The 13675-nt window shown below is 36.4% G+C and overlaps 1 protein-coding gene across 7 annotated transcripts in view; it reads right to left on the minus strand.

Moving 5' to 3' along the window:
* The window catches only part of TBC1D12 (TBC1 domain family member 12), a 121874-nt gene that overhangs the window by 29604 nt on the left and 78595 nt on the right, over window positions 1-13675 (minus strand). For all 7 annotated transcript variants that reach the window (XM_077878333.1, XM_077878334.1, XM_077878331.1 and 4 more), the window contains one exon: window positions 9354-9469. Coding sequence is in view for 1 of the 7 variants with exons in the window: in XM_077878330.1 (XP_077734456.1) it covers window positions 9354-9469 (116 nt within the window). In the remaining 6 variants the exon portion in view is untranslated. The remainder of the gene's footprint in view (window positions 1-9353; window positions 9470-13675) is intronic.

Consider the following 13675-nt stretch of genomic DNA (forward strand, 5'->3'; position numbering starts at 1 on the left):
TGAGGTATAGTTTTCATACAATAAATGAACACATTTCAAGAATACAGTCTGACAAGTTTTAACAAATGTATATACTTGGTGCAACCAACATATTAATCAAGATATACAACAGTTCCTTCATTCTACAAAGTTTCCTTATGACTATGACCCCTTTGCACTCAATACTTACCCACCTCCTACCTTAGGCAATTAATTACAACTCTGATTTTCATCTCTATACATTAGTTGGTTGCCTTTTTTTTTTTTTTTTTTTAAGATTTCTTTATTTTAGAGAGAAAGACAGAGTAGTGGGGCAAGGAGAGGAGCAGAGATACCAAGAGAAATCCTGAAGCATACTCCCCCTTGAGTGTAGAGCCTGACATGGAGCTGGATCCTAAGACTCTGAAATCATGACCTGAGCGGAAGCTAAGAGCCAACACCTAAAAACTGAGCCATCCTGGCACTCACAGTTGGTTGCCTTTTAAAGAATTTCATATAGATTGTTTTGTGTCTAGCTTCTTTTGCTGAGCATACTTTTGAAATTCATCCACGTTATTCTGCATATTAGTAATGTATTTCTTTTAATTGGTGGGCAGTGCTCTATCCATGTGGATGAATATCTAGATTATTTCCAGTTTAGGGCCACTACAAATAAAGCTATTAAAAATATTCACCCCCAAGTCTTCATGCAGGTATATGTTTACTCCAGGGTACATTTCTCTAGGGTAAATACCTAGGAGTAGAATTCTTGGGTCATGTGGTAAGTGCAGGTATACTTTTATAGCAAATTGCTTCCCACTTTCACAGTGTTAAGATAACATTCTAACAACAAATTTGATAATCAGTTAATCACTTGCATATAATATATTTTGGCTTATAAAATTAATGGCTTTGGACACCTAGGTGGCTCAGCAGTTGGGCGTCTGTCTTTGGCTCAGGGTGTGATCCTGGGATCCAGGATCCAGTCTCACATTGGGCTACTTGCACAGAGCCTGCTTCTCCCTCTGCCTCTCTATCTCTCATGAATAAATAAATAAAATCTTAAAAAAATAAAATTAATAGCTTCACAGAACAGGTGATTTAGATATATGACTATGCGAAAGAAGGACATCTGAGTATTACCATATATTCAAATATATCATTATAATGTCAAGTTTGAGGGGTCAGGTTTTTTAATTTAAAAAATTTTTAAGGGGATCCCTGGGTGGCTCAGCGGTTTAGCGCCTGCCTTTGGCCCAGGGCGCAATCCTGGAGTCCCGGGATCAAGTCCCACGTCAGGCTCCCTGAATGGAGCCTGCTTCTCCCTCTGACTGTGTCTCTGCCTCTCTCTCTGTCTCTCATGAAGAAGTAAGTTAAATCTTAAAAAAAAAAAAGGGGGGGGGGGGGAGTCACATGCTATATGCCTGAGACACCTAGGTGACCCTGAGTGTTTTAAATTTTTTTCAACAGGCTAGGATGGGGAAAGATAAGTGACAAACTTTCAAATGATACATTTTACCTCTCAAGGTAGATTCTTCTTCTCAACATAGATTCCTCATGTATGTTGTAACAAGGAGGAATGACTTAAGACTTCTTTAGACCATAATGGAATAAGAGGAAAAGGCTTACCCTCTGCTTGATTAATTAGAAAAATGAATATACTAAGCAATAATTCCTAGACAATGGACAATAGGCAGCACAAGACAGTGATCCTTATGAGAAAGGAAACAAACATGGTAATGCTACAAATACAAAAGCCTGAGCATATAAAGACTGGGGCTTCCAAGTCTCAGTGCTAGAAGGAAGTACCCAGGGCTCATCAGTCTTGCTGAGTTGAGGAAACAGGGTTTGGAGTTGAAGAGGCTGAGACAGCTAGACTTTGCAGATCAGAGCACAGAGAAAGGGGATCTACAGTGGGGGACCCTCAAATTTCTGGCCGAGTACTATTTATGCATGTGTGTGATCAAATTACAGTAGCCAAGGAAAGAAATACCAGAAAAGGAAAAGGCAGAACATTCTCAAAGATCACACTGGTCCATCCAGAGTGGAAAGACCTCTTAATAGATAGGGTATCCAGTGAATAGATAGGATATTGCTTTAGTAGTAAGGATACTAGTCCTAAACTAAAGGCTCTTCTAGCATCACTCTAACAACAATTAGATTAAAAGGGTCAAACCAATTCCAAAGAACTTCATATGAGACTAAAGACAAACAACATTTAAAGGAACACAAAAAGCCCAGCATCCAATTATGTAAAGTCACAAAAGCTAGGGTCCAATAAAAATTGCTAAGGAAGCAAAGAAGCAGGAAAATACAATTTATTCTGAGGAAAAAATCAGCAGAGATAATGCAGAAATATCAGATAACAACATTATAACTCAAGGAAACTCATTATAACTCAAGAAAGTGGAAAACAGCAGGAACATGATATGAAATACTCAAGATCCAATCGCATCTCTACAGATGAAAAGTATAATTTCTTAACTGAAAAAACACAAAAGATGGGCCTGACAGATTACAAACTGCAGAAAATAAATGAGATTTAAGATATAATAGAAATCTCTACAAAATGAAAGACAAAGGAAAAAAAAAATCCCTTAACCCCCACCCCCAAAACAGCCTGAGTTGTGGGATATGAATCGTATTAAGCAACATAATATATGTTTAACTGACTCAGAAGAAAGGGGAGAGGAGGCAGACAAAAAAAATAGTTGAATAAAGCTACAATTTCTCCAAAGTTGATAAAAAATGATAAATGCAGACACATTGAAGTTCAATCAACCCTAAACAGAAGGAACACGAGGAAATCCACACCAAAGCCTATCATCAAATTCATGAAACTCAGAGATAAAAATCTTAAAAGCATTTCAAAGTAAAAGTATTCAGAGAGCAGATCAGCACTACAAAAAGTGTTAAAAAAACATTCAGTGGCCGCCTGGGTGGCTCAGTTGGTTAAGCCTCTGTCTTTGGCTCAGGTCATGATCCCAGGGTCCTGGGATTAATCCCCACATCAGTCTCTGCTCAGTGAAGAGCCTGTTTTTCCCTTTCCCTCTGCCTGCTGCTCCCCCTGCTTATTCTCTCTCTCTCTCTGAAAGAACGAAGGAAGAAATGTTCAGGAGGCACCTGGGTGGCTCATTTAGTTAAGCGTCTGCCTTCATCTCTGGGTCCTGGGATCAAGTCCCACATCAGACTTCCTGCTAGCAGGGAGTCTGTCTCTCTTCCTCTGCTCCTTCCTACCACACTTTTTTTTTTCTCTCTCTCTCAAATAAATAAAAATCTTAAGAAAAAAATTCAGTAGAAGGAAATAATAGCAGATAGAAATCTAGTTACACAGATTCTTAGAAGATAAAAAGTTTAAAGAAAAAATAACAAAAATGTATGGTAGATGTAATGATTAGTTTTGTGTGTCACTCTCTGTCCCACTCTTCCTGCCTGCCTTTGAGCTGGGACATGGGTCTTCTCCTGTGAACTTGGACTGGAAATTGCACTTTCAGCTTTCCTACTTCACAGCCTTGGGACTTGAACTGGAACATCAGCTCTTCTGGGTCCCCAGCTTGCTGACTGCAGATCTTTAGACTTCTCAGCCTCCAAATTCATGAAAGCCACTTCCTTCTAATAAATCTCTTACATATAGGATATATATAAAGAACAACCTTAATACATGGGATTTCTATTTCTCTGAAGAACCCTAATACATGGGCTTTACAACCTGTAAAGCAGAAGCATATTGCTATAATCTTATATATTTAAAATGTATATCACTTGAAGGTAGCCCATGAAGAGTCAAGATATAAACTACAGAGAAATTACTAATAAAATATTAAAAATATAGGCAATTCACCAATAATAGATGAAATTAAAAAATACTTGAACAAAATATTTTATCCAAAAGAAGCCCAAAAAATAATTTTAAAAAAGAACCTTGATTGCCATCCTATAATAAAAGACCAATTTCTCCACCTCCTTAGCATCTAGCTTTGTTTTTTAAAGATCTTATTTATTTATTCATGAGAGACACAGAGAGAGGCAGAGACACAGGCAGAGGGAGAAGCAGGCTCCATCCATGCAGGATGCCTGACGTGGGACTCGATCCCAGGTCTCCAGGATCACGCCCCGGGCTGAAGGTGGCGCTAAACCACTGAGCCACTGGGGCTGCCCAACAGAAAATTATTTGATTGATAGCTATACTTCATCTACCTTTAGAAATCTGTATTTTACCAGCAGAGAAAACAGCTTAATTCAAATTTCATTTCTAGTTTTTGAATTATAAATCTACTCTTAAGACTTCTCATCAGTTAATACTATTTTCTACCAAAAGGACCTGATCATTCGTTTCAGTTAGAATGCTGCCTGCTTCTCCTGGTGTGAATCTTAATGCTTTTGGCACTTTCATCCCTTCCTGTTTCTTTTCCACAAGTCTCAGCAAAAGAGTAGTCTAGACTTAAGAATACAATTTGGGGGATCTGGTCTTCTATTTATTAAGAAAGCAGAATTTATAGAACTAAATAGATCAATCTCTTCTCTGCACAGTCTCAGTCTCTTCTCATGGTCTAGACCAGTACTAAAACTTTCTGCAATGATAGAAATGTTCTTTTGTGCTGTTCAGAATGCAGCAGCCATTAGCCGTTATGAAGCTACCAGGCACCTGAAGTGTGGCTAGTATGCCTGAGGGAATGAATTTTACATTTAATTTAATTTTATTTTATTTTTGTTTTGTTTTTGCATTTTATTTAATTTTAATTAGACTTAAATTTAGATTGCCACATGTGACTAATTGTTACCATAATGGAGACTACAGGTCTAGACTCTAGAAAAAGGAGGAGCAGTAACTTGCTATCTAAATCCTCTATGTAAGAAAATAGAACTAAACTGTGAATAAGCACAAAGACCACAGATTTTATGTAATACAGAACCATGTCCCCAAACCATGGTTATAAAGGCCTAATTAATGAGAGAATACAGTCCCTTTATATACATGTTACTGTTTCACTGACCATTCACACCTTGATTTTTCCAGATAGTTCCCCAAACTATGTTGACCTAGTCCTGAAAGATTTTGAGAAGAGGCTAGCAGATAGCTTTATTTATATCTGTGGTAAGCACGCCAGTCTTAGCATGAAATGATTTACAGAAAGGAGTTAAACACCATTCAGGAAATAGAACTTTTCAGATAGTCCTATGTCACGTTTTTTTTATTGTGTTTTCAGTTTTTTTTAAGTGAGGACTTATATAATCTAAACAAAAACAGTACATAAATAATCATTGGCTTATTAATTATTCTAAGTATTGGCATCCCCTTCTTCAAATCATCATAAATGCAAAAACCTTGGTACATCGTACATATCCAATAATTATGCTCTAAAGGTGAATGGTTCATATGGTAGGCATCCTACTAATAGTTGACATTCTGAGGAAGCTCAGAGCTTTCAGCACCCTAAAGGTTAAGTAATTATAGGCTAGACAGTGAATGAATAAAACATAAAAACAAATACATATATTATTTTTGTGTTTTTATCTCCCCCCCACCCCCCCCCAAAAAAACCCACTGATTTTGCATTCATTTGCCTGGAGAAGTAAATTTTAAAAATAGGATTATTTAGTCTTAAAAATCAAAGCCTGGGATGCCTGGGTGGCCCAGTGGTTGAGTGTCTGCCTTTTTGGCTCAGGGCATGATCCCAGAATCCCGGGATCAAGTCCCACATTGGGCTCTCTGCATGGAGCCTGCTTCTCCTCCCTCTGCCTATGTCTCTGCCTCTCTCTGTGTCTCTCGTGAATAAATAAATAAAATCTTAAAAAAAAGAAAGAAAAGAAAACCAAAGGCTGAGTGAATATAATCACTCAGGAAATACTAAGCACCTCACTCAGTACTCTTAGTCACTCTATGAAAAAAGATAAAGATTATTCTTGGGATCCCTGGGTGGCGCAGCGGTTTGGCGCCTGCCTTTGGCCCAGGGCACGATCCTGGAAACCCGGGATCGAATCCCACGTCGGGCTCCCGGTGCATGGAGCCTGCTTCTCCCTCTGCCTGTGTCTCTGCCTCTCTCTCTCTGTGTGACTATCATAAATAAATAAATAATAAATAAATAAAAATTAAAAAAAAAAGATTATTCTTATCTCATAAAAATGTAAATTAGTTATGTGGTCAAGAGAAGAAACCATCAATGAATATCTAAGGTAGGATATCATGCTAAAATACATGGTATGAACATTTGCTGCCTTTCAAAAGTATCACATAAAAACCTACACTTCACTTTGTCAGCCTTCACTTGTATCTTAAGGATTTCTCCATTTGGTTTGGTACTGTGTATGCAGTAATTCAGTAAGGAAGCCAGAGGAGGGATCCCTGGGTGGCTCAGAGGTTTAACGCCTGCCTTTAGCCCAGGGCTCGATCTTGGAGTCCTGGGATCGAGTCCCACATTGGGCTCCCTGCATAAAGTCTGCTTCTCCCTCTGCCTGTGCCTCTGCCTCTCTCTCTGTCTCTCATGAATAAATAAATAAAATCTTAAAAAAAAAAATAGGGAAGCCAGAGGAGAAAGAGGAGGTACCTCTATCCACTGGTGGTTTTTAAAAAGTCCTATAAGCATCACTGATTTAAAACATAGAAGAGGCTCACAACAACACAGTCACCTTGTATGGATGTCCTTACCTTCCTGTCCAAGGCTAGCTTTATTGCAAGGTGGATTAAGATAGCAAAACATAAACAGAATATTAACAACCAAAGGATAAAATTACAGAAATTCCTACATTTGAAATCTTCTGAAACTTCAGATGATTAAATGCTATAGTTGCTTCATATGTAAAGAAGTTCTGACTATAAAGATCTATGCAGTAAATGACTCTGGATGTTTCTGCAAAATTACAGAGACTAAAAAAGGAAAAGTAGCACCAATTCACAAACTTCCTTTGCAAAGGGAAATTCCTCCTTTCCTCCTACTATCACTGTGACCTATGAAAGAGGAAGTTTCCAAAATCAATTTCACACTGAGGAAAAACCTCTTCCCCTTTCTTCAACCGCACCCAGATGCCACCTCATAGATAAAGTAGTAGTATTAACAGAACTTGGCTGCATCCAGAAACAGAACTACAGATTATACAAGGCTCTGCTCCAGCTTCTTAGCCCATGAAGGGATGGATGTGAATTGGCCCAAATCTGCTAAGAGGGTATTCTGAAGGAGATAAAGTAGGAAGTGCCATTTACTATTTATTTATCTTAAAAGTTTGTTTATTTTAGAGAGAGAGAGCGAGCATGAGCAGAAAGAGGGGCAGAGGGAGAGGTGAGAGAATTTCAAGCAGACTACTTGCTAAGTGTTGGACTCCAATGTGGAGCTTGATCTTACGACCCTCAGATCATGACCTGAGCTGAAATCAAGAGTCAGATGCTCAACCAACTGAGCCACCAAGGAACCCCAGAGTGCCATTTAATAAACAAGTTGCACCATGCCTTCTCATCTGGTCTTATCCTTAATAAAGTGAAAGTTTTCATTCTCACTGGTTCTCTAGATCTAGTATTCAACTGTTGAAGTAGAGGAGGGATGAGCGATCAGGTACTCCCATATTCTAACACCATGGAAAGCTTTCGTTTGTTAGCTTTAGTTACATAAATGTAAAGACCCCTCCAATTGTAGAAAGGTGAACAAAAATTTTAAATTACAGCCATCTCAGAACTGAGGGGAACAGTAGCTATCAAGTTGATCTCTATATTACAGATAAACAAAATTACAGAAACTGCATAGAAACTGTAACATTTATTATAATTACCATATTAATTTCAGATGGTAGCATGGAAAAGAAAGTCATTCTTTCAGTTGTTTATACATTTTCAGCACACTGAGATCTTCTTATAAATTCACTGTGTCTAGTGTACTATTTCAAGTTCCAATTTTGTGGAACTGCTTGTACAAGTTACAAGAAAAATTTAAGAGAAGCAGAGATCACTGAAGGTTGAAGTCAAAGACGTGACTGGATAGAAAAGATAAAGCCTAGTCATTAAAGGGTTAGGTAAATGAGAAGTGGATATAAGAATTGCACCTAAGTGAGGGCAATAAAGGAGCAAAGGCATGAAGGCAGGACTTAAAGAAATAGGTTTCACTGCAGAATAAAATATGGCATAAAGAAAAATATGTCCCAAATACTGTTTAGGACAGAACTTTTTGCATAGAATTTTTATGAACTCCTGGGAAGAAATGAACAGTCCTGGTAAAGAGCTTAATCCATTTTGGATGAATTTCAACCAGTTTAAGAAAACTCTTCTGGGAATTTAGTTATCTACCTGTTCAAGCTGACTACCTGGGAGAGTCTGAAGGTCTTTTAACCAGGCATTCTTTTCTCACTCATCTAACCACTATGAACTGGCCTGACAGTAAGACTGAAATAAAACTCTGACATGTTCTCATAACTAAATCTCTGAAAAGCTTTTTTTTTAACCAATGGAAAGGAGTGATGACTGTCTTGATCACAGTTCCTTAGTGTGAAGGAATGCAATAGGAATAAAAAAATAATAATATACTTATGTCCATACTTTCTTCTCTCACAATGTCTAAAAAATATTCAATTCAACCTCTGCCTATTTGGCTCTAGAGTCTTTTATTATGTTCCTCTTGATAATGGGTGGGAAAAGCTGCGGACCAGGAAAATGACAAAACAGGTTAGGAATTTTTATACTGGAAGGAAGAGAAGTCTAAGAGAAGAAAAAGAATATATCCAGAGAGCCCAAGAAGGGGAAAAGAGTTAAGAATCAAGACATCTTGGGGATCCCTGGGTGGCTCAGTGGTTTGGTGCCTGCCTTTGGCCCAGGGCGTGATCCTGGAGTCCCGGGATCGAATCCCATGTCGGGCACCCGGTGCATGGAGCCTGCTTCTCCCTCTGCCTGTGTCTCTGCCTCCTCTCTCTCTCTCTCTCTCTCTCTGACTATCATAAATAAATAAAAATTAAAAAAAAATAAAATAAAATCTTAGGGGGGAAAAATGTATTCTTTATAATAGTAAACCAAAGAGTTGATAGTCAGTAATTATTTATTTCCAGTTCCAATTTCAAAATTTGGAACTGGAATGGCAAGTTCTTGCCAAATGGCAAGAACACACGTGTCTTACGTACATACTAAATGTTAAGAAAGGAAAAATAATTGCCTTATCTTGTTAAGATAAAGCAGGAGGGTTGAAATAAGAATAGATATGAAAAAGCCAAGATTTTCTGTTTCACACATTGGTGCAGAGATACTTCAAGAAAATATGTATAAAGTCTGGACATCAGTAATATATTCTTCACTATAAGTTTTAGGATACATGACTGAGATTTTTAAAATTTTCCAAAATAATATTTCTCAATATATTTAAATTGAAATTTATATTGAAGTTTAAAATATAAACAGTGTGCCTGATGATAACCAGAATACTTACGATGGTCGATCCTCAAGAATCAGGGCAGTGGTAGAAAGTGGCTCAAATTCAAAATTCTTACGTCTTGAAGACTGAGGTGGTGGTTTACAGGTCCTCCCTGTTCGTGCTTCATACTCCTAGAGTAGATAAAAAATATATATACTTTATGCAGAATCTTTTCCAACTTTGCTTGCATCATTAAATCTGTATCATTAAGGATACACTATAATAAAAGACACATACAACTGATACATTAATTTGATAAAACTATCAGGCAGACCAAAAAAAAGTCCCTTTTCCCTGAAGCAATCTAAATCATGAATTTATATTACATATAAAGTATCAAAGTATGTTAAGAGAGTGGGGAGATACAAATACACTAGGTTAATGAGGTAAGGTTTTAGGGAGAGGTTTCTGATTGCCTTCTATGGTATCAGCTATCCAAGTCCAGCTTTGAATAATCTACAAGCAGATAAATGTACTTTCCAACCCTTCAGACAGATCAATAATGGAAATGTTGACACAGGCATAATCCTACTGTGATGCCTTAAAGATCTCTCCCAAGATTAACACTGTAATCAAACGCTGGTTTTGAATTTTGACCTACTCTAAATCTAAATACTATACAACTACCTATTTAAAGGTAAACAATTCACCATCATTTCTTATCCAAAAATATGGCAAAAGATTGTGAAATGTACCACTAAAATCATGAAACTATTGTTACAGTATTTTTCTAATTCATCTGAACAGATAAACTTCTCAAAAGAAAGTGAATGTGACGTGGTATGTTCTTGGTAGATACCTTTAAATTTCTATAGATGAGCATTTTTTTCATAAATGTTCACAGACTTCTACTGAAATTATTTCCAGAATTTCAACAAAAATCAGTAAGAAGCTTACAGGCTTAGAATTTCCAGAACCAAAAAAAAAAAAAAAAAAAAAAGAATTTCCAGAACCCACATCTTTCCCTTTCTTAAAAAAAAAAAGTAATAATAAATAAATAAATCTAGATTTGGCCATTCCAGGTAATGAGTATATTTTTTATGAAATTCTCAAAGGGGCACCTGGGTGGCTCAGTTAAGTGTCTGCGACCCTTGGTTTTGGCTCAGGTTGTGATCTCCAGATCCCAGAAAGCCCTTCATTGAGCTCCGTGTGGGGCTCTGCACTCAGTGAGTGTCTGCTTGGGTTTCTCTCCCTTGCCCTCTCTTTCCCTATCCCCATTCACATGAGCTCTCTTTCTCCCAAATAAATAAATAAAGTCTTAAAAAGAAAAGAAATTCTTAAATATTATACAACAATTTCATGGGTAGATTTGCAAGTCTTTACTGGCAGCTAGAGAAGACATTAATTTAAATGAAGAAAATGAAATGCACTTAACATGATCAAGTGATCCACTTACTGGCTGCTTTCCTACCATGGCCTATAATTCTTTTTATATTATCTTTTTCCAAATCAAAGACTATTTCTCCCTACTGAATCAAACAGTTGTAAAATAATAAACTGATGGTTCTATCTCCCTTAGAAATTTGATGGTCTTGCTGAGGCTTAATCTTCCAATTTGCCATATTACTTTCTAAGAAATTTATGCTGCCTTAAACATCTTTAATAAACTCCAGCCTACTTTATAGTTACTGCCAGTGCTTATAAAGGTTTGTATTACTGTTTTATAATTCTTTAGTTCTGCCTCTCCCCTTCCATCTAGTAAAGCTATGCTGTTAATCGGAGAGCTCCTGGATAACTGCACAGGATTTTTAAAGACTTCTTTCTCAAGTTATTTAGGATTATGTATGTTCATTTATACTACCTCCCATCGCAAAGAACTACATAGCTTTTGAGAGTCAAAAGGTCACTCATTTCTTTTTCATAATTTTTTCTCCTAACATCTAGGATATATATATTTAATTAGGTTTCTTTTCTTTGTTACAAACTCAAATGTAACAAATCCATTTTTCTGCTAGTATTTTTCTTATTAAAAATCAGATGCTAGACATAGATGAGGGTTTTCTTTAATCATTTAAATGGCACTTTGTGGGATCCCTGGGTGGCTCAGAAGTTTAGCGCCTGCCTTTGGCCCAGGGCGCGATTATGGAGTCGCAGGATCGAGTCCCACGTCAGGCTCCCTGCATGGAGCCTGCTTCTCCCTCTGCCTGTGTCTCCACCTCTCTCTCTATGTGTCTATCATGAATAAATAAATAAATCTTTAAAATAAATAAATAAATAAATAAATAAATAAATAAATAAATAAATAAATGGCACTTTGTTTTCCTACAATGTGACCTGGTCTCACTGACAGACAGAATATAATGATTATTACTTAAAAAAACTTCCCAGGCAAAAAAAAAAAAAAAAAAAATGCTAATGCACACAATAAAATAGCACTTCTAAATCAATATATTAACAATATTTACTGACACAATGTACCATGTTAAACATTTAACACATTTGATGCTTGAAAGAACCCTGTGAGGGAGGCACCTAAGCACAGTAGAGGAAAATAAGGCACAAAAAGATGCAGTCACTTGCTGAAGGTCATAAATGGCAGACAGTATAATTCCAGAGCCTGGCCTTTTAACAATCTATACTTTACTATATTAACAGTCAAGTAGCTGTCTATGACAATTTTAAAAAATGAGATAAAATCATTAAGTGAGAGAATAATGGGGATCTGTAAAATGGGTAGATCAGACTGACAATACACTGATTCAACTAAACATCACAAGAAAAGACCACCAGATGATGTTTCCTCTTATGGTGCACAGTATGAAATACATACCACAATTCCTGAAATATTCTTGCCAAAAGAAAAAATCAAACTTCAATATGATTAAGCCTCTAGAATTGTGCTCTCCGATGTGGTAGTCAAAAGAAATGATAAACAAGTATGTCACATATGCTTAAATATATGTAGAAAACAACGGGAATCTGAATGATTAAGAGGTTCTCCTCTTTAATTCCCTGTGTCTTATCATATCATAAAAATCCCCCATATAGTTCCTCAACAGAAGTTTAATAATGAGCTAAACACTGTGACCTGGTCCTTTATAACTTTACAATCTATAAAGCTATAAAGGAATTTTACAATATTAAAAAGCAACTGGAAATATCATAGTCCAAAGAAATCAGTAAATAATGCTAGCCATAGTACACTCATCATCTGAAAATACTCTAAGGTTCTGCTCCATTTTCTGCCAACAAAGCTGTTTTAACTGACCTATTTTATGAGTAGTTGGAATCTATCCACTAAATGTAAGAGAAGCAGCATTTAACATATGGAATGTATTTCTATGGGATGTTGTAATGAAGTCTATTTATTATTTTTGTAATTTATTCTTTCCTTTTCACTCAAAATATTCTGTCCTATAAACTATTTTTACTTTAATTGAGATAACTAGAATAGTATGTGAAACCAATGCTAAGGGCAGACAGGCAAACATCTGTAGAATAATTTATTCTGCTACCGTAAAAAATATGCATCTAACAGGCAATCATTCTAGTCTGATCAAAATATGGTAGGCAGTTGTTGTCATCTCCTTAAGTGTAAGGTAGAAAAAATGTCTTACAATTCCAAGGTAAAAAGATATTCTATACATATAAAAAGAAAAGATATTTTTTCCCAAAATTATCTCTCAGAAAAGACGTAGCCCATTTGCTAATAGCATCTTTCATACTAGGTACTTTCTATTAATTTTGAACAGCAAATTATTAGAAGACACATATCTTGAAATTATCTCAATCAGTGTGGAAGGTCACTTGTTGATGAGCGGAATTTTTTATTGTTGTTTGCTTAACTGGAGTAGGAAAGGAAGAAATTAAACGTAAAATATTTATTTCTGGAGTTATAACCATCTGATTGCAAGCTATCATTAAGTCTTTAAATATATAAAATTATATTGTATCAAAAAATAACATAGTAAGAGACTTTGCTATAGTGATAATTTTATACCTATAGAACGAAAGAAAAAATGTAATACATTTGGAAATTTATGGCTTGAGACAAAATTTCTCATAGAAGATAGTACAAAGAATCAAAAAGCACTGTATCTTTGGGGTGCCTGGGTGGCTCAGTCATTTAAGTGTCTGACTCTTGATTTCAGTTCAGATCCTGATTTCAGGACCAAGAGTTAAGCCCCGTGTTGGGCACCACACTAGGCGTGCAGCCTACTTTAAAAAAAAAAAAAAAAAAGGGGCACTGTATCTTCTACAGCTTGGACAAAAGTGAAAATAATGTGCTCCGGGGTTAGAGACCCCAAAACCAGTTACAGTGATCACAGTGATGCTAAACATTGATGTTGAAGATATAACACAGTTTTTTTTTTCTTTTTTAATAACACAGTTTTGAA

This window comes from Canis aureus, chromosome 29, assembly GCF_053574225.1.
Source record: "Canis aureus isolate CA01 chromosome 29, VMU_Caureus_v.1.0, whole genome shotgun sequence".
NCBI lineage: Eukaryota > Metazoa > Chordata > Mammalia > Carnivora > Canidae > Canis > Canis aureus.